The 17,865-nt window shown below is 42.3% G+C and overlaps 4 protein-coding genes across 4 annotated transcripts in view; 2 read left to right on the plus strand and 2 right to left on the minus strand.

The window, feature by feature from the left end:
* Positions 1 to 17,865, plus strand: part of LOC135702511 (sex-regulated protein janus-A-like) — a 125,417-nt gene that overhangs the window by 76,672 nt on the left and 30,880 nt on the right. The window lies entirely within an intron of this gene.
* On the plus strand, positions 2,469 to 3,712 carry Prp38 (pre-mRNA processing factor 38). The gene is made up of 2 exons (XM_065223504.1): positions 2,469 to 3,373; positions 3,440 to 3,712. Exons 1-2 carry the CDS (start codon positions 2,568 to 2,570, stop codon positions 3,675 to 3,677), a joined length of 1,044 nt encoding a protein of 347 aa, XP_065079576.1. The 5' UTR covers positions 2,469 to 2,567; the 3' UTR covers positions 3,678 to 3,712.
* On the minus strand, positions 3,782 to 6,772 carry LOC135702470 (WD repeat-containing protein 3). The gene is made up of 2 exons (XM_065223503.1): positions 6,489 to 6,772; positions 3,782 to 6,428 (listed from the first exon to the last, which is right to left on the minus strand). The coding sequence occupies exons 1-2, from the start codon at positions 6,644 to 6,646 to the stop codon at positions 3,830 to 3,832; spliced, it is 2,757 nt and encodes a 918-aa protein (XP_065079575.1). The 5' UTR covers positions 6,647 to 6,772; the 3' UTR covers positions 3,782 to 3,829.
* LOC135702428 (uncharacterized) lies at positions 7,130 to 7,775 on the minus strand. The gene is made up of 2 exons (XM_065223467.1): positions 7,512 to 7,775; positions 7,130 to 7,445 (listed from the first exon to the last, which is right to left on the minus strand). Exons 1-2 carry the CDS (start codon positions 7,552 to 7,554, stop codon positions 7,168 to 7,170), a joined length of 321 nt encoding a protein of 106 aa, XP_065079539.1. The 5' UTR covers positions 7,555 to 7,775; the 3' UTR covers positions 7,130 to 7,167.

The raw sequence follows: 17,865 nt of genomic DNA on the forward strand, positions 1-17,865 counted from the left end.
CTCGAAAACTTTGGTGACTAACCTGCTATTGCAATTTTTCAGTATACCACATGGCAACACCACTACTACTGGATTGTACCATAGAGGTAACTCTAAGACTAGTAGGTCCCGAAGAAACGTGCTCAACTTTTTGGCTCAGCTCTGGTACTCTCTTCGGTCCCAATCTAATCGATGCACCCCTCGAAACAAAGGAAAATCATTTAACCCCTCATTTTATCTGTCAAACTTTCATAGCGAATCAACGCAAACATAGTGTAGTACTAGAATTTCGACTAGAATGGGGTACGTTAATCGATTTGCTTGGGACCAATAGGCTGGTCAAGTAGTGAGCCAATTTAAAATCGTTAGTTTCGTAGGTAGTTGGTAGGAACGTCTCGAGAAGGGTAGTGAATGTCACTGAGATTTTCTTTGTTTGCAGCCAGAATCAAGTGATACGCGTGACACCTCAGTAATTGGTCATACTGCTAGAACACATAGACGCCGCCAGGGACGCCGCTTTATTATCGCGTGCAAAAGGCAGCATTCGAGGGCTTGAATCGTTTAGTGGTTTGTTAAACGAACGGAGTGGCATCGACGGAAGCGAAAATTGTCTTCATGACTACCAACTACCTGGAGACGTTAGATCCTGCTTTGATATGACCGGGACGTCAAAGAATACATCGGATATTGCAGCCGACAACCCATTAACCCGCGAAATGAGTCGGAACGAGTAGTGACCCTCTCGTTAGAAGACATGGAGTAAGGATCGATGCGAATATGACCAGTAGCATGGAGATCGGGAGGATTCCAACTATGCCACCCACGAAGCACGCATTTGGTCGTTTGATGTATTAATATCCTTAGTGAACGGGAACCGGTGCATATTTCATAGTAGTTCACGAATACGGTAATGGATTTTTTTTTCAAGTAGCGCTAGTTCTGGCATCCACACAAAATACACATAACCAACTTTTTCTTCGTAGCTGTCTTCATAGCTATATATGAACTTGTTGAGTGGCATAACGGGAAGAACCAAGAATATTCTGAATAATCCAATGAAATAGCCCACATCTGCTCAGCAACCATTCGATCAACCTTCATTATCGTGCCCCTTAGACTCGTCCTGCAAGAATTAACCGCTGGCTGTAGGCCGGATCTCTCTTATTTGGTAGTGCGTATATGGAATGACTACCAAATTAAAAATATCTTTCTACAGCCATCGGTCAATCATTGACTGGATGATTCCCAACAAACAATTTGAGTTGATTAATAGTCGAATAAGCTATTTTTTAGCTGAAGAAGCATATTTTTGCCTGAATAAGCTCTTATTCAGCATTCAATGTTTGTTGGGTTATTATCCGTTCTTTTCTTCATATAGTTACGGATAATCTAGCTTATTAGAGGCTGAAATGCCCTGTTTTTATAATGTTGAGCTTGACGTTGAATCATTATCCCCAATTCCGGGATTCTCGAGTCCGTGTCCCGATCAGATTTCTGTGGAATCCTACCGATTGCTGGAGGGTGATCTCTACTTAAGAGAAATGCAACAAAAACAAAAAAGAGCATCACACGAATGTAAACATTCTTGGCTCTAGGCAGTGCTGCCAAAAAATATTGAAAAATTGTTCTCATAGTGATTGAAGGGTGTTTGAGTGTGTCGAAGAGTGTTTTTGATGTATTTAGCACAAGGTGGTAGAGTGACTTACCCCCTGGGTTCCGTGTAGATTTTCAGCAATATACATATGTACTGTCAATTTATTGAAAGATCATTTTACTGGTCATTCAGCAAGCATAATTGGCTGAAAGCATTGCTGGTTTACGGGGTTTACGGCCATAAATTAGGTGTGAAAGAACCTTAGGCTGTGTTCCATTTGGTGAATTTTCACTTAAATTTGACACTTCGAAAATAAATTAGGATGTTCGAAAATCCCTCTGTTGTTGATCTTCCTATTTTCGAGAAGGTGTTTGTCAAAGTTGATTCCAGGTCTGTCAGTTATAAGTCTGGTACAATAGCTGGTTTATTTAAAAATTTTGCATCTGTCAAATTTAAGTGAAAATTCCTCGGAAAATTCACCAAATGGAACACAGCCTTAGGCTGTGTTCCATTTGGCGAATTTTCACTTAAACTTGACAGATGGAAAATTTCCAAATAAACCTGCTATTCCAGCAGACTTATATCTGACAGACAAGGAATCAATTTTGACACACACCTTCACGAAAATTGGCCGATCAACAACAGAGGGATTTTCGAACATTATAATTTAGTTTCGAAGTGTCAAATTTAAGTGAAAATTCACCAAATGGACCACAGCCTTAGTAAATTATGAACCAAGTTTCGAAGTGAGTTTTCCAAAGCATCCCTAGTCCGGTAATGAACACTAGTGCCGCTGTAAGAAAAATTGAGCTCCCCTCGAGTGACCTCTTTGGTCGTTTTGACAGTTTGATTCGAACAAAAACGCCGTCGGTAGTTTCGCGAGAGTCGCGAGCGAAAAATTGTTTATTTCCAACCAGTTTGTTTATTCCCGTGAAATTTTCCCGGTTTTCAAAGTTTTCTGCTCTAATATCCGGCTTCGTCGGTCCGGAGGACGATGGCCAACCGTACGGTGAAGGACGCGAAAAATGTACACGGCACCAATCCGCAATATCTGATCGAGAAGATCATCCGCTCGCGTATCTACGATTCCAAGTACTGGAAGGAGCAATGTTTTGCTCTGACGGCGGAACTGCTGGTGGACAAAGCGATGGACATCCGCTACCTGGGTGGGGTTTTCGGTGGCAACATCAAACCGACACCGTTCCTATGTTTGACGCTCAAGATGCTACAGATCCAGCCGGAGAAGGATATCGTGGTGGAGTTTATCAAGAACGAAGAGTTCAAGTATGTGAGAGCGCTGGGGGCGTTCTATTTACGGCTGACGGGTTCGTCGTTGGATTGCTACAAGTATCTGGAACCGTTGTACAATGACAATAGAAAGTTGAGACGCCAGAATCGGATGGGACACTACGAGTTGGTTCATATGGATGAGTTTATCGACGAGTTACTGCGGGAGGAACGCGCGTGCGATATAATTTTGCCTCGCATTCAGAAGCGGCACGTGCTGGAGGAGAATAATGAGTTGGAACCGAAGGTGTCGGCGCTGGATGACGATCTGGACGAGGAGATGCCGAGTGACGATGAAAATCTGGAGGAGATGGCTGAAGCGTTGAAGGCAAAGGAGAAAGAGAAGAAACTGGAGACGATTCGGATTAGGGACGGTGGGAAGCGGGACCGATCCGAGTCGAGGGAACGACAGCAGGTGGAGAAAGTGAAGGAGCCGAGAGAGCATAAGGACCGTGGAGTGGATCGGTACCGGGACTACGATAGGGGACGGGAGCGGGACTACGACAGAAGGGAGTAAGTTTTCCGTTTTAAAAGCGACCGTAGAAGAAAGATTTAACAGATTTTGTTTTTTTTTTGCAGACCCCCGTCGGATTATCGCTACAAAGAGCGAGAAGTACGCGAAAAAGATCGCGATCATCAGAGAAGACATGATCGTGAAAGAATGGACGATCGAGACCGGGACCGTGATCGAAGGCACGGCGAAAGAGAGCGCGATCGGGAGAGGAATCGAGACCGGGAACGCGACAGGGACCGTGATCGGAGGGACAGAGACTACGAACGGGACCGCGATCGAGATTACGATCGACGTCGTCGATAAATGTATGTGTTTAGTTGCATTGTCTCCTTTCTTTGAACAAATGTGTGTACAAGATGAAAATTGGTGGGATTGCTTTCGGTAGAAAGGTGAGAAATGTCCTAAACTTTCGATAACTTTATTGGTTCAAATAGAATAGACAATCTGTATATAATTTACGTGCTGATCTGAACTAACGTTCTCTTGGCGGCTGCTTCCTTCCGCTTGCGTCTCATATCCTTTTGCCGTCTGCTCTTGGTGGCATCTCGGAATAGTTCAACCCCCTGGTTGGCTTCCACTTCTCGCTGCAGCATTTGCATTCCGTGAAAGTTGACCCCGACCATGTCCCGCAGCTCAACGATCGCACCTTGAAGATTGTGGATAATATCCTGAATCACCGGCAGGAGAATCTGATTGTTCACGATAGGCTTTTGATGGATTCGGAACAGGAACAGGACCACTTTGCAGATGATCTCCGTCTGATCTTTGCGGCTTTGTGTGAGCTTCGGGATCCGTTCGAGGAGTTCACATACTGCTGAGAAAGGAAGAAGTAGAAGGGCTTCTTCCAAATCGCTAGCACGGATGCGAGTGAGGACTGCCAGTAGGAAGTCATCGGTATTGGTAGCTTCATAGGCAAACATCAGTGGCGGGATGATGTTCTTCGTTTCCTCTTCTTCGAACGTTTTGCTAACTTCCAAACACTCGAGGATATTCTCAGCAGCTTTTTCCGAACCGATTGTCTTCTTGGAAGGTAGTTTGAGGCCTGGCAAACCAGGAACGCTGGAGTCCTCGCCAGTGGCGAGGGTTTTGTTCTCCAGTTCTTCTCGTTCTTCTTCCTGGACGTCCTGCAGGATCAGAGGTTCATCGGTTCGTTCGTATAGGCGGAGGGTTCGATCCGAACCGCAGCTGACAACGTATTTTCCATTTGGGCTTACGGCTAAACTGTGCGCTTCGCCGACGTGTCCTGGGAGAGTAATGATCTTCTCGAAACTATCGGCATCCCATTGCTTGAGTTTGCCGTCTTTGCCACAGGAGAAGAATAGGTGAGTTTTGGGGATAAACTCCAGTCCCATGATGGAGTTGTCGTGCCCGATCAAGGATCTATGGCAGTCACCAAAGTCCATGCCCCAGATTTTGATACTCCGATCGGCGGAACCTGTCACGATGATGGTCGAATCGTACGAAATGTCCATGCACAAGACCGGGAGCTTGTGGCCGTAAAGGGAGAGGTAGAACTTGAGTGTATCAAGGAAGAAGATTTTCACCGTGGAATCCAGAAGGGCCACAGCGATGTACTTGCTGTTGCGGGAAATACGCACACACAACACGGTTTCTTCGAGTTTTAGAACGTTCTTGTGCAGCAGGGAGAGTACTTTGACTTCGCTTTTATCGTCCTTGGTTGGATCCGCGATCAACTCAAAGCTCCAGAATTTGACCGTCGTATCGCCGCCTCCAGTTACACATCCTCTCATATCTGGCATCAGAACTATACTCCACAGCTCTTTCTCATGGGCCGCAATTCGCTCGATAGTTTCTCCCGTTACGATGTCCACAATTAGCAGCTGTCCGGTTTTGAGACCAACCAATACGTGACGATCTCCTGGCACGAAACAAGTACTAACGACGTAACCCGTTTCGATTGTCCTCAACGAAGCCTGCGAGGCCCTGCTCCAAAGTTTCAACGACTCACCACTGCCGGAAGCGATTGCCAAGCTATCCGAGCTGAAGGCCACGCTGCGGACCTCCGAAGGATGGCCCGGCTGGCGAATGGTATGAATGGCATTCGCCTCTGCGTGCTTCTCCGCTACGTTCAATGTAAATACCTGGACAAAGTTCTTGACGTAGGTGACACAGATTCGAAGCTCGTTGTTGCTTCCCAAAAGCAGATCGAATGATTTGACTTTCTCCGGCACCTGAACCGCCGGAAGACGTTTGATTTCGTCAGTTAGCGAGAGTTGACGCTCCACTGAATTGGTGTTCGTATTGTCCTCGCCTTTGGACTTTGCGTCGAGTTTCTTCAATCGTTTCGTTAGACGAACCAAGGCCTCATCGTCATTGTAAAAGTAGAACAATTCAATCTTCTTGTCCGTGCCGTGGCACCCCAAGATTTGTCCATTGTTTTCCACTACTAAATTAATCGTCCTGCCGTAACCGGACCGCTGGATATTCCCAATCTGCGTACACCTGAATGGACTCGTGGCTTCCGATTCCAGTAGCAAATCATCCAGATCTCCCGTTGGCTCCGCAATTGGGTTGCTACTATTTTCAGCAACTTTATATACAGAAAGCTGAGAATCTCCCGATCCTGCCACCAAAAAATCATCGTTCCTCATCAGTGCTATTCCCCAAACCTCGGTCCTATGGTCAACGATCGTCTTGAAGCAGCTTTCAGTTTCAATGTTCCAAAACTTGATTTGGGTATCCTTGGAACTGGACAGCACCACATCGTGATACCGCTGCATGAAGCAAGCCTCCGTAATGGCTCCGTTGTGCCCCACCAGTCGACACTTTCCACTCTGTGCTACGACGTCCGACACGACCAGATCGTTATCCAACCCGCCGGAAACTAGCTTCAACCCAATTAGATCGAAATTCATCGCACTAACTGCTGATCGGTGCGCCGCAAAAGTACACACCGACTGCTTGCTTTCAAAGCTGAACATCTCAATTACCCCATCCGTATAGCCCACGGCCAGATGCTTCTGATCCGGACTCGGTCGAAGATAGGTTACTTCCTGTTTGTCCCGCACGAGTTCCATCGCTTTTTCTCCGAGCCTACGGAAAACAAACCAACGTAAGACGATTTCAGTTTAACACCATTCCTCTGAAGCTTACCTAGTGTTCCAAACCAGGACCTGCTCGGCTCCGGCCACGGCCACAAATCGGCCATCCACACCGCCGACGGAAACGAACGCAACATTCGCTCGTCCGCTGGCGATGATATTGAAGTTTGACACTGGCTTGAATGCCAAATATTGTTTCGTAAGACCCATCTCCTTCTATTGATTCCGTTTTTCGACGATTTTCATAAAAACTACCCGGATTTTAATCGAAAAATAGGAAACTTATCCAGAACCGCACCGCAGCGTGAACAAAAACATGCTGTTTGGTAGCTCACGTTTGACGTTTTCCCTCTGAGGCGCTGAGTGTGCTTCACTCATACTCACACATAAGATGATTCTTCTCATCAAGAAACGTAAACAAGTCACTTATGGTAGTTAAGCTTCAACTCGAAGTAACTTTTGATACCGACCCTGTTTGAATGATCTGCTAAATCTTTGCTTAGAGTCGTGTTGATTAAATCTGATGTCGACATCAAAACTGCCGGACATTCTTAGTCAGGATTTAATCCGAGGATAATACCCATCGGAGCTTACCACCATTAGTGTTCATTCCGTTCATTCTATCAATTCAGTTACAGCAGTTGAAGAGGGAAATGAAGATTGCCTACTTGAAGGCTGATTTATTATCTGATTTATTATTCAAGAGCAAGGATATTCTCAAAAAGGATGATTTACAGCTCCGTGTGCTGCGAGGGGAACTTCTTCAACACGGCATGGTACAGGTTGTAGAATGCGTACACCGATACCGACAGGATCACAATCAGCGCTCCGCCGAACGCCATCGAAAGAAAGTTCCCGTCGATGATGCCACTGCAGTTGGACCGGGTCTGCGGGGACCACAGATCGGAAGCAGTACCGCTGGGGGTAGTGTTTTGCCGTTCCGCAATCAGTCGCTTCATCTGGTTCAAACGTTCGCGGAGCACTTCCACCGATTCCGTCGAGAGGTCCTCTGCGAAAAAATGAACGAATTAAACCCAAATGGCGAAAAAAAAAAATCTTTCACATCAAAAATCACCATCTCGAATACCGCTCGCGGTCGTCTTTGACTTCGATGGCATTCTGCGTGTTTGATGCTGGATGCTGGGATTCAACGAATGTGACTATATATAGGCGTGATTCGATCTCACAAACTTGCGCCTGGGTGTTTATTGTCCACGTGCACGTAATTTTCACTTGAGCGGATGATTTTGAGTCGGATTTTGAGCAATTAGTTGTTGGTTTTTGATTGGATGCTGCCAAGCGATAGTTCAGCGAAAATATTGATTTTCTAGCCGAGCGTCAGATGAATCTTGTGTTGTTTCGAGCTTCTAACTACCACCAGCAGCATCTCAACGCTGTCGTGATCGAGCAGTTTGGGGTGAACACAAATGTTTACGTAAATCATCTTTTAAGACATTTTTATGGGACATGTGACTTTCCTAATTGACAATTCATTGAAAAAAGGCAAGTTATCGCGATATTGTGCAAGAACGCTAATATTAAAATACGTGTCCAGTCATTTTAAACTGCTCGAATGATCTGATCTTTCAGCAGTGAAGCAATTTTGGCGTGACTTTCTACCAGCGATTTCACAAAACTGGACAAACTAATGAAACGCGCAAATTTTGGCTACTCTTTTTGTGGTTCTAGAAGAAAATATGTCAAAATAATGTTTTATTTCAAAGTTCGAGTGGTAGTAAACGTCATTTTAACTGCTCGAATGAAGTGGTTAATTGCATACATTCAGACGCATTGAAGCTTTTGAATGGACCACTTTGTGAAGCAGATTTGAAATATTTTATTTTTGGTAAAACAATTTTATTTTCACAAACGGACAATGAACCGAAGGGCTGTCAACTTGAGTATTTTCGATTCATCCACCCGACTTGAAAAGGTGTATTTTGTATTTGATCGAATTTATGTATTTTAAAGTTTAGTGTATTTTTGCATTAAAGTGTATTAAATTCATTATGATATGTATTTTTCGTGTACAAAGTATTTTCGAGGTATTTTTGTGTATTTTTATTAAGGTATTTTAGTTTCAGCGTGTACGCATTTACGTATTTTTTGTGTATGTCCCGAAGTGTGTATTTACAATTCAGCTGATTTATGGAGTTGATCGCCCCTCGCCATGAACTAACTGAAAACTTTAAGCAATTGGGTTCTTTAAGGGTATTGAGGTAAATGAATATTCGTATTCTGCCTAGTATTCTGCATTAAAAATGGAACCCAAACCCAAAATTTCATCAATTTTGGTACACTGGGACTACTTTAAATAAGAACGATTACATTTGCAAAATCACCTTATTAGCGCCCCTTGGTGTCACTTTGTATGGGAGCGAGCTGTCAGTTTGTCAATTTAGTGTCAAACAGTGAAGTTGTTATTTTGCTTTAAATCTTGATTTAAAAAAAAAAATGGGTTCGAAAAAAATATCGCTGTGCTCAGAAAACGAAGTTCTTTCAGGTGATATATAAAAACCGATATATTTTTGAAAATTAAAGAACCCAATTAAGCATGTTTTTTTTTATTGATTTATATCGAGATGGTTGCAGTTTCCTATCAATCATAGTAACATCAATCATCTAAGACTAGAAGCCTAGAGGGTCCCGAAGAAACGTGCTCAACTTTTTAGCTCAGCTCTGGTACTCTCTTCGGTCCCAAGCTAATCTATGCACTCCTCGAAACATAGGAAAATCCACGAGCCCCTCATTTTATCTGTAAAACTTTTATAGCGAATCAAAACAAACATGGTGTAGTACTAGAATTGCTACTAGAATGGGGTACGTTAATCGATTTGCTCGGGACCAACAACTTAGTCAAGTAGTGAGCCAATTTAAAATCGTTAGTTTTCACCGGTTAGTAGGTCGTGTTACGAAAAATGGCTAAGCACTGTACCTTGATTTTTTTTTAATTACTGGAAAATCAGTGAATATCAGGGAATTTAGTTTTCTTCATTGAGTTGATACCCTGAATGTGGTGACCCTGAAACTGATACTGTTTGTTAGAAAAATACCGAAACACATTCTATGGGCTAGGGTCAAGGGGCAATCATAAGCAAATTCAGACTTCGTTTTGAGGCGAGCAAGATCACTGTCATTTGCTTTCTCACTTTTTGCATCACAGCAACATATGCACACTTAGATTTTTTCGCCGAGATGGGCACCACCGAGCAGCTCGGCATTTTATTTTGCTGGATCTCAGTGAAAAACTTGCCGAGATTCAGCTAACAAACGGGAATTTTGCCGAGATCTCAGCTAACAAACATATTTTTTGCTGAATTTCCAGCAAAATAAAATGCCGAGCTGCTCGGTGGTGCCCATCTCGGCAAAAAAATCTAAGTGTGTGGACAACAATCAATACGAAACTAACGATTTTAAATTGGCTCACCACTTTAGTAGCCTATTGGTCCCAAGCAAACGATTAACGTACCCTATTCTAGTTGAAATTCTATTACTACACTATGTTTGTTTTGATTCGCTATGAAAGTTTGACAGATAACATCAGGGGTGTGTGGATTCATGCAGAACATGCAGGGGTGAGTGAAATAGCTTGGGACTGCTTGGGACCGTTGTTCTGGTACTGAGTGAGCCAAAAATAATAATGATTTTCTTCGGGACCCAGTGGTCTTAGAGTTACCTCTATGATATGGAGGTGCGAAGCCGAAAAGTTGCTGTCAAGCAAAACAACACCACAAATCGGGCACTTCCTGCCTGCAACTCCAAACTAGTATGATTGCGATTCTGAACTTTCGGTACCTAAATTTCCTTCGGTTTCCAGCTCCCATCAGGATCGCTCATCGAATGGCCTCTGAATTTATCATTTTGGCTGTTGCGGAGGCTGGATGACCGGATCTATTCATCGCAATTTTTCGGGTCACTTTATTTCGTCTTCAGAACTGACCGATCTCCCCTGAACAGTCAAAATTCGGCGTTGGGGGTGATCCGGTTGCTGTCTCAACGAGACTAACCAGCTACCTAAGCACCTCGCTCATGTCCAGTGTACTGGAACCTAGACTGGAACAGCTCTGGGTTGTCGTGGAATTTCCACAAAACATTCTCAGTATAGGCGCTGTCTACCTTTCTCCTGACCGAAAAAAACGACTGCACGATCATCCTTAATAAAGGCCGGCGCACAATGCATACGTTTTCGGGTTTTTGACAGATAATGCATGGGCTAACTGTCAAAATACCTGAAAACGTATCTATTGTGCGCCGGCCTTAAGGTGTTTACATCTGTACGGATTTACAAGCGCTAGTGTACTAGCACGAATTTCAGTTGCTCCTGAAATATCATGCTGGTAGACGCTGATGCCCTGTTTACATTATGCTGGTGAGCTTTTCTGGTAGCAGCTGGCTCATAGCGCTAGTGAAATAGCATAAGTGTAAACTAGAGAGGGTCTAGTATAAGAGAGGAGCGGACTGGCTAGTTTTGAGCCAAACGAACTGTTAAAGCCCGATTGGCAGCGCCTATCTTGTTTGCATTAATAGTGTTGCTTGAAACCACCTACAGGCATAGGTTGCCAAGGTAGTTTGTTTTGAATCCGTTCCTCTCTTATACTAGACCTTCTCTAGTGTAAACACCCCATAAGCATGTGGAATCGTTAGGCTCGATTTCATCTCGATTGAGTCCCCGCTCTCTGACTCTTCTATTTGGCAACCGGGACTAAATCGAAGCAACTGTAATCGAAATATTTTACGCGTAAACACAAGTGAGAGAAGAACAGGGCTGTTATGACACACACCCGCTGGAAAATGTCGCACATACTAGGAATTTGCTTGGTGGATGAAATCCCTCACGCACACCAACAGCAGGAAGATTTCCGGTCAGCAGAAGGTAATTGTTCGTCGGTGAGTGAGTCGCTCGCACCGAGTGCAGTTAACCAAATACACCAAATTGGCTGGTTGAAAGAAGCGCGTGGCGCTAGGCGTGGCGTTAAATTGTTCGGTGGAGAAGTGCGGTCTCTCGATTCTCTACGATGGGAGTGCGATTGTCAATCCGCGTTTGATTCGTCGACATTTTGCACGTTTGCCCAGTGACATTCTGCACGGTGAGAAGAATTCGTTGTGGTTGTCCAGCAACGTTCGTCCGGCACGGCGAGAACGCATCCCGGGAGGAAAGTTGCAACAAATCGGAAAAGGTAATACGCGCATTTACTGCGATTTCCAACAACGCTCAAAATATGCTTATTGCTTCACAACAAACAATCCGGCGATCTCCGATCTGCTAATTACCGTTCAGACGTAGCACTAACACAGCAACTGCTCAGTGGCTACTGTCTTCAAATTATAAGGTAACGAAAACCATTCAGTAATTCGCCTTTCAACTAACGTGTTTTCCTGTGGAATAGAGCCAATTGCTGACGCAGAGAAGCGAGGACCAGACCGGATTCAGAGCGAAAGAGGCCCTCCACGGAAGTAAGAAACAACTCGAGGAAAATGCCTTCAGACAAGTAAACTAGCCCACTTTTCTAGTGTTCTTTTTTCTACCTTGGCTTGAACAAAGCACCAATACCAGGCGAGTACTTTCAGGGTCTTAGTCCCGCGACGGTGGCGTGTCGTGCGAGACCCACTTTGGAGCTGTTTCGGCGATAGGCCATCATCGGAGTCGTCGAGAATAGATCAAGGCAAGAGAACGGCGCGGTGCTGTGTGTCATGTGTACGGCAACGAAGATGGTGCCCCGCACCGAGAAGAAGAAGATATGTATGTGAGTAATATCGATAAGCTAGGAAATTAGTAGAGAAAAAGGAAGAAGGATAGGGAGAGGAAGGTGACAGGAAGCGTTAAGGAAGGAATGTGGGATATTGGGTGCGAATAAAACAATGCTAAACTAACATTCGGCCCCATTTTGTTTTGTTGGTGCACTTGCCCATTAGTGTTCTGTTTTGTGTGTCCTATGGTAGCTCAGCTCTGCCGACTGAGAAAACCTGCAACAAAGGTGGCGCGACGGTGATTCGATATTTCCCAGGGGGTAAGTCACTCTACCACCTTGTGTCTGTGCTTATTAAATAAGGGTCATGACAACAAATTTTGTTTCATGTGTGTTGTTGGGTGTCGGAAGGTGTTTCTGGGTGTTTCTTCATCAACCGAAAAAATGAATTTATTGACAACCGTATCCTCGACCATTGACCTTTCTGACGTTTATATTGCGCATTTTGCACCAAATTAGACTCCTGTGCAAAAAGTAATTGCACAGTAATAGTTTCGCACAGGCCAGACAATTTAAAAATCAACTTATTTGAAAGCAGTAACAGCTTTAGAACATTACTAGCAAGCTACACTGTTGAATTAAAGCTCTAGAAAACATTAAGAAGCTCAATATTTAACTTTTATGACCAGTGCGAAAATATTACTGTGTACTTATTTTTAGCGCAGGAGTCTAATCAGGTGTGAAATCCGCAATATCACGCACACTTGAGTAATCTTATTTTCAAGTGCGAAGTTTGTTATCCTCATTTTCGCTCCAGCCTAAAAGATTGGTTTGTTTTGTCATCCAATACTTGCGCATATAGAATGGACAATAATAGAACACTGAAAATGACAGATTCCCAGATTCCTCCAACTCCACTGATGCTCTTTAATGAAAAAGCACAACCAGCCAGCGGGAGGATTTTTTGGAGCTAATTCGACCGCAGCCGATGGGCTTTTGGAGTGTTTTCTGAAAAGGATTGTCAGCTATATCAAGGACTTTGGCCCTCTCGCTGCAGGAAGAAGACGAATGGGCACGTGCTATCCGGGAAGAAAGATCAAACAATGGGAGCAATCCAACCCGCAGTAGAATCCAGTTGGTGGCAATAGTTTCAACTCTAAGGGCAAAATTTGCAATCAATTTGTGCGACCGTGCTTGGGCTGCTGCTGGTTAGAACCTAAATAGAATTGACAATTAGAAACTGTTCCGTTCCGGATGTCTTGGTTTTTTGCAGGACATCTTCATATTTTTTAGCAACTGTTCCTCCTTATGCTGCTGCATTCGTGGATCCTAACCGGGTTCGTATTTTTTTCGGATTGGAGGTTTTCCAAATCCAGAATGTTTCTCTTTACCGGCAGGACGGTACGACAGTTTTTTCTCGAAGCGAATGTAAACATTCTTTGCAGTGGTGCCAGAATTGATTAAAACATTTGCTTATCATGGGTGTTTGTTAAAGCCCTACAGTAAAAGTATGGACGACTGTCACCACAAAACTGAAAAAAGCTGTTCCAATCGAGCAAAGCGGTGCATTTTGACGGTTCGATTGGAACAACTTTTGACAGACGTCCATACTTTTACTGTAGGGCTTTAGTGTTTGTGGGTGTTTGAATTGTGTTTTTGTGGGTGTTAGCACAAAGTGGCAGAGTGACTTACCTCCTGATATTTCCCTACTACGAGACTTTCGTTCAGATGAAGATGGCGTTCCAATCTTTCTTCAGCGAGGTAAGCGAAACCGATCGAGGATTTCTGTATTGTTGCGATTCCACAGCACCACAAATAGCACCTTATATTCAGTATTTGCGTAGAACTCTACTTTCCACGCACTTTATACACGTTAGGGATTAAAACAAAGTACAAAAAAAAACAGTAGGTAGTGGCAAATAAACACGGAAAATATTGAAAATTTGAAGCGTTCAAAACAATAACAATCCTGTGCAATAACAATCGCGACGTTAATGGTAAACACTTTTCCGTTTGATAGATATTGTCCTGACAAACGACTGGGCATTTCTACTTTTTTGCCGGTCGCGCCACTGATTGGTCTAGATCAGGCCTGTCCAAACTTTCTAAACTTGCTTTTTCAAATGGCTGTATCTACACACCAAATTTTGAATCCGCCTTCCAGCAATTTGAATAGCTGAAAAATGTCCAGCAATGCGATTTTACACTGGAAACCAACGCTTGGTTTGGAGTGCAGTAAACGTATTTCTATTGCTGGAAACCAGTACAATATTCATGTGCTATCTGTCAGGTCCCGAAGAAACGTGCTCAACTTTTTGACTTAGCTCTGGTACCATAGAGGTAACTCTGAGGCTGTGTTCCATTTGGAAAATTTTCACTTAGATTTGACACTTCGAAAATAAATTAAGATGTTCGAAAATCCCTCTGTTGTTGATCGGCCGATTTTCGAGAAAGCGTCTGTCAAAATTGATTCCTTGTCTGTCAGAAATAAGTCTGCTGGAATAGCAGGTTTATTTGAAAATTTTCCATCTGTCAAATTTAAGTAAAAAATCACCAAATGGAACACAGCCTGAGACTAGTAGCAACCGGTGGAAACTAACGATTTAAAATTGGCTCACTACTTGACTAGCCTATTGGTCCCAAGCAAATCGATTAACGTACCCCATTCTAGTCGAAATTCTAGTACTACATTATGTTTGTTTTGATTTGTTATGAAAGTTTGACAGATAAAATGAGGGGTTCATGGATTTTCCTATGTTTCGAGGGGTGCATCGATTAGCTTGGGACCCAAGAGAGTACCAGAGCTGAACCAAAAAGTTGAGCACGTTTCTTTGGGACCTTCTAGTCTTAGAATTACCTCTATGCTAGTAGGTCCCGAAGAAACATGCCCAATTTTTTTGGCTCAGCTCTGGTACTTTCTTCGGTCCCAAGCTAATCGATGCACCCCTCGCAACCTAAGAAAATCCACGAACCCCTTATTTTATCTGTCAAACTTTCATAGCGAATCAAAACAAACATAGTATAGTCATAGAGGTAACTCTAAGACCACTGGGTCCCGAAGAAAATCATTATTATTTTTGGCTCCCCGCATAAACGCGAACCATAAATTGACCTTACCTAAAATGGTTAAAAATTGTTTATAATCCCTGCTAAACTTTAACTGAAATGGTTATGGAACTTTACATGAATGTTTAATGATAAAGTTTCAACCTTATGTATTATGGTTTTTTGGAACTGGACCTTACAAATAATGGGTTGTTAAGAACCATTACCATTCCAAATTCTTGTTTTCTCCATACATTTTCAGAAAGAGAACTATATAAGAACGTTTTTACTTATGATTTGAGAACATTAATGGTTATGGTTATGGTAGCCAGTAAGGTCCATTAATGGTTTTGTATTATCGCTCAACTTTACGTGGAATATATCGTGAATTGGTAATCAGTAAATTACAGGCAACCAATTCGCGATATATTCCACATAAAGTTGATCGATGTTACAAAACCATTCGTGGACCTTACTGACTACCATAACCATTACCATTAAAGTTCTCAAACCATAAGTTAAAAGGTTCTAATATAGTTCTCTTTCCGAAAATGTATGGAGAAAACAAGAATTTGGAACGGTAATGGTTCTTAACAACCCATTATTTGTAAGGTCCAGTTCAAAAAAACCATAATACATAAGGTTGAAACTTTATCATTAAACGTTCATGTAAAGTTCCGTAATCATTTCAGTTAAAGTTTAGCAGGGATTATAAACAATTTTTAACCATTTTAGGTAAGGTCAATTTATGGTTCGCGTTTATGCGGGTCACTCAGTACCAGAACAACGGTCCCAAGCAGTCCCAAGCTATTTCACTCACCCCTGCATGTTCTGCATGAATCCACACACCCCTGATGTTATCTGTCAAACTTTCATAGCGAATCAAAACAAACATAGTGTAGTAATAGAATTTCAACTAGAATAGGGTACGTTAATCGTTTGCTTGGGACCAATAGGCTACTAAAGTGGTGAGCCAATTTAAAATCGTTAGTTTCGTATTGATTGTTGGTACTACTATAGAGGTAACTCTAAGACCAGAAGGTCCCGAAGAAACGTGCTCAGCTTTTTGGCTCAGCTCTAGTACCATAGGTATAACTGGTTCCAAACGTAAACAAGCCATAAGAAACCTACATGGTTTGTTTACGTTTGGAACCAATTTCGTACAAGAATGATCAGTAGGCTGATTTGACAACACGTCCCCCTCCAGGTTAAACACTACCGACATCTACACTGAAACAAGAACCATAGTTTGGCATACTATTTTGCAGAAAACACTTATTTTCAATATAACCACGCTTATTACTGTTAAATCTACTATGAATTCAGTATAGTTGACTATGAATGCTAACAAATTTACTATGATTCTGGCAAAACTACTATGCTTGTTCAAAAAGCATAGTAATTGTGATAGAAATTATAGTAAAATTAAATGTTATTGTTTTCTGCAAAAATATATTGGTGACGGTATTTAATTTAAACCAGCAATATAGTATTTTTGACAATAGATTTTGTTTCAGTGTACTCATCCGATCGTGTCATACACGGAACCGAAAAATTACCCAAAATTAAGTTCTTTTCACTCATCTCCCATGTTCCGTTCAATAAGCTAATTTTCAGTAAACCGCTTATAGTAGTTTGCATTTGGCTACGGCAAAAATAATTACTTACTCGTATGTATTTTCTACCTAAAATTAAGTTCAATTGACTCAAATTTGAGAATATCTCATACACGGTAACCGCAAAATACCCAATAATGACTACAAAGTAAGCATTTTCGAGGGAGACTGGGACTACCCATTAAATGAGTAAACATATTACCCATTTATGAGTATTTGTTACTCAAAAATGAATACTTACTACTTATTTTTGTAGTTGTAATTACTCATAAATGGGTAAAATTTTACTCATTTAATGGGTAGTCCCAGTTTCCCTCGAAAATGCTTACTTTGTAGTTATTATTGGGTATTTTGCGGTTACCGTGTATACTCACTAGTAGCTTATTGAACGATAGTCATGAGAAAGTCGAATCTCTCGTTCCGTTTTTGACAACAGCAAAAAGTGAGAGTGGGATGCAAAACTCAAAATTACTCAAAATTAAGTAAAAAGAACTTAAATTTAGGGTAATTTTTTTTTCTCTGTGTACCATAAGCAGGGACACGTACCCACGTATAATTTATACTGCCTTGGTTTGCGTCTCACCTCCTTTGGCATATCTTGTTTGCCCGTTTGAAAGTTCGAATCGCTCGTTTGACAATTCGAATTGTGGACAAACGAAATGCTCCTGTGGCATGTCGGTTCGTCGGTGGCAGTAGTTCGTTTATAGGTACAAAAAAAACTTAATGCTGGGTTTAGACAGGGCAAGTCAATTGATCAAGTCAGTTGAATTCAATTGGCTTGAATTTTTTCAATTCAAGTGAGTTGATCAAGTCAGTTGAATGGCATGGTTTACACGTTCAATTCGCGTTCAAGTCAGTTGAATTCAACTGACTTGATCAATTGACTTGCCCTATCTAAACCCAGCTTAAAAGGACATTTGTATATGCTTTAATTTTAAGTAAATTATGCCTGGTACGAAGAACTGATGAAGATCCTTTAGAATAATTAAGTCAGGGTATTTTCTTTAAAGGTAAACTGCCCATAAAAGCATAACAATCACATCTTTGCTTGATTTCCTATTCTAATTGGATTGTTATGCGT

Source organism: Ochlerotatus camptorhynchus, unplaced genomic scaffold, assembly GCF_037179485.1.
Source record: "Ochlerotatus camptorhynchus isolate MF236.1 unplaced genomic scaffold, CSIRO-AGI_Acam_v1.1 ptg000193l, whole genome shotgun sequence".
NCBI lineage: Eukaryota > Metazoa > Arthropoda > Insecta > Diptera > Culicidae > Ochlerotatus > Ochlerotatus camptorhynchus.